Source organism: Papilio polytes, unplaced genomic scaffold (assembly GCF_000836215.1).
Source record: "Papilio polytes unplaced genomic scaffold, Ppol_1.0 DF821845.1, whole genome shotgun sequence".
Taxonomy (NCBI): domain Eukaryota; kingdom Metazoa; phylum Arthropoda; class Insecta; order Lepidoptera; family Papilionidae; genus Papilio; species Papilio polytes.
The window spans coordinates 2537948-2540900 of NW_013527359.1; the positions used below are offsets into that span (position 1 = coordinate 2537948).

The 2953-nt window shown below is 35.3% G+C and overlaps 1 protein-coding gene across 1 annotated transcript in view; it reads left to right on the plus strand.

Moving 5' to 3' along the window:
• The first annotated feature begins 1866 nt into the window (after positions 1-1866).
• Positions 1867-2953, plus strand: part of LOC106107794 — a 2234-nt gene continuing 1147 nt past the window's right edge. Inside the window, exon 1 of the mRNA XM_013288798.1 lies at positions 1867-2949. Within this exon, the coding sequence (XP_013144252.1) occupies positions 1945-2949 (1005 nt within the window). The 5' untranslated portion in view covers positions 1867-1944. The remainder of the gene's footprint in view (positions 2950-2953) is intronic.

The window sequence follows — 2953 nt, forward strand, 5'->3', positions numbered from 1 at the left end:
TTTTGCATGTCTCAATAGTATTTATGTTTATAGAAAACTCAATTGAAGTCGGCTTTTTATAAAGATATCTTATAAAGTAAATGATCTTTTATGGAAATATTTGTTGGAAGGTTTATTGGTTAACATTTTATGACTAAATTCTTAAATAATGCATTAAAATTTACCGTAAAATATTATGTAATCAATAAATGTAATAAACATTAAATAGAGATATCATTATTTATAGCTAATTTATTCGCACAGAAGTTAAATAGTTTTTTTGGACGATTTATGTTGAAACTAAAAGCAGATGCTATATGTGAAATTTTATTTAGTTTTTAATATTTTATTAAAGCTGGTACCAATTAAATTACGTTTTGAAATAATATTTTCATTTTGTAATTTTCTATCTTTTCGCTGACTTTCGTCTGTTCCTGAGAATTAGTAGTTCCACAGTGATAGTAATTTATGTACTTACATTGTTAAAACGATTACGTTGCATAACACTATTGCATATTATTGTCATGTACCATAGACACCAAGACGATGACGACGATGTAATAAGTCTATAAGTCGCCGTCAGCACAATTAAATAAATATAAATCGTTTTTAACATATATTGTACAAAGAGTCAACGACATCAAGGTCAACTATCGTGGTAATTGATCAGGGTACGACATCGATATAAAATTTGTACTAAACAAAAATTAAATTTTATTTTATACTTGTTCGCTTATGAGATTAAACATTTGTTTCCGCAACGCTACGTGAAAATTAAAAAGAACCAAAGTCTTTTTTGTTTAAAGAATAATTAATTTATCTTGTCCGAATTTTAAAGTCTACAAATTGATTATTACTTCTCTGAATATTGTGGTCAAGAAGTCTCCCAATGCGCTTCTTAACCAAAAAATTAAGAAGGGAAGTTCTTAGTACTCTAAGAGATGATTTGTACCTTACAAATAAAATAAAGATATCTATAATTGTTCAATGAATCTTAAGATAAAAATATTTTTGTATCAATGAATTGATTTGACACTTCGCTGGTTGTTGTTCCGTCCGATTGGTGTTTTCCGGGAGACTAAATCTTTAATATTGAAATGTGTTCGCCTGCGTATGAATGAGACAAGATATTCAGGTGGCTGAAGGCAGGGACGTTCACCCTCCGGCAGGGTCTTCGACCGGCCGAGTTCCAGCAGCTGATCGCCACGCGCCGGGCCCCGACCCCGCATGACTAACAAATAGCTGACGTCTGACGCCGCCACCCCGTTATTTACTTAATACATGCGTGATTTATGCGTGTCAACGCGATTGCGATGCCTCCTGTTACACTATGCTATTTTAAGTCTTCATTAATATTGAATGATTTTTTTCCTTAAGCGGTGAAGTTAGTCTACAAACAATTTAACATTGATACAAGTATAATTTCTAGTCAGTTATTACCTATATGTATCAAATTATAGATGTTATTGAATAGTGTTTTTAGAATAATTCGATAAACTAAAGTTTTAGATTTTAAATATTTCTTATAGAATAATACATCTAAAATTCATATAATGTTGACTGATCAAGCATACAATTAGAGAAATGATTTTAACTGATTATTTTTTGATTTTAGTGCGTTTAAAAAAAACTAATTGTTTTGCTGGACGTTGCTTGCTCGCTTCTACTCGTCGCTAGATGGCGCTTTTTTCAAAGTGAACTGTCAAAGGACTCAAATGTTAATTTATTTATAATTGATTTTAAAGTATGTATTCAGTAACAAACATGGTTTATTTTGTAATGTTATGTATTTTTATATATAGTCTCAAAAAATAGCTTTATAAAAAATATTATTTGACTTTCATTAGACAGATGACACTTTTGACACATCTATTATTTTATATTTTGTAATTTGTAAATAATCAATATAAATTAATGTGAAAGAAATTGTTTTTTTTTTACATTTCATATTTAATTTTATCAACCATGGAGAATAATGAAGAACGAGAACAACATGACCATAGCATCCATGCCGTGCCTCGCAGGGTGGAGGTCATCTACCGGAGAAAAACTAGAGAGAGGAAAATATTTATGGATGAATTGAAAGAAGTGAGGAAACGTAGACACAAGCGCTTTATTAAGAGAATTATTGCTGCCATCGGTCCCAATTGGTATTACGAGCTCAGCGAACCACAGAGGAGTAATTTAGACACTCTCGAATTTTGTATTTACCAAGATGTATTAGCGGGCAGGCCCGTAAAGACCGAGCGGGTCATTCGCCAGCTGGGCTTGCATCCCCGGCCCACTACTGATGACATTATGCATTGCGTCATCGCCGGACGAAAAGATCCTAAGCAAATGCTCTCAAATTTATTTGGTCTGATGTTCGGTCACACCATCGACGGGAAGCGTGCCGTCTACAACATGAACGGAAAGCTGTTAATGTCGTCTATACTTTACTTAGGTACGCCTCATTTATTAAAATCTTTACAAATTATGTTTCATAGTGAACCTGAGGAAATAAAGGAGATCAAGCGGGAACCTAAACCCAAGCCCATCTTAAAGTCCCCGTACTTACAAGAACTGGTGGCGTGTCAGTATAAACCACCGAAGCGCAAACCGCAACGTCCGCCACCTTTGCCACACTTGGACACTCTCAACGAACCCTTTGAAGTGGAGCCCGTGATCCGCAAGCCCCCGCCCCTGCCGCCTCCGCCGCCGCCGCCCAAGAAGCGGTTGCCACGCTCATACTGCGACAAAATCGCTGGCATCTTGTCCCTCGAGCCGCGCTGGTCCATTGATAATTTGTCAATGAAACCTTTGGCACGAAGTTTTCACCGCAGGAAACCATCAAAAATTAGCATTTTGGAAGACAAAAAGAAGCCCTACGGCATTTCCGCAACTCTAAAGAAAAAGGTTCGTCGTAAAAAACCAGTGGCACCTTCGACGGGCTTGAAAAATTCACAATATTTAATAAAAGGTGTCAATATTGTTC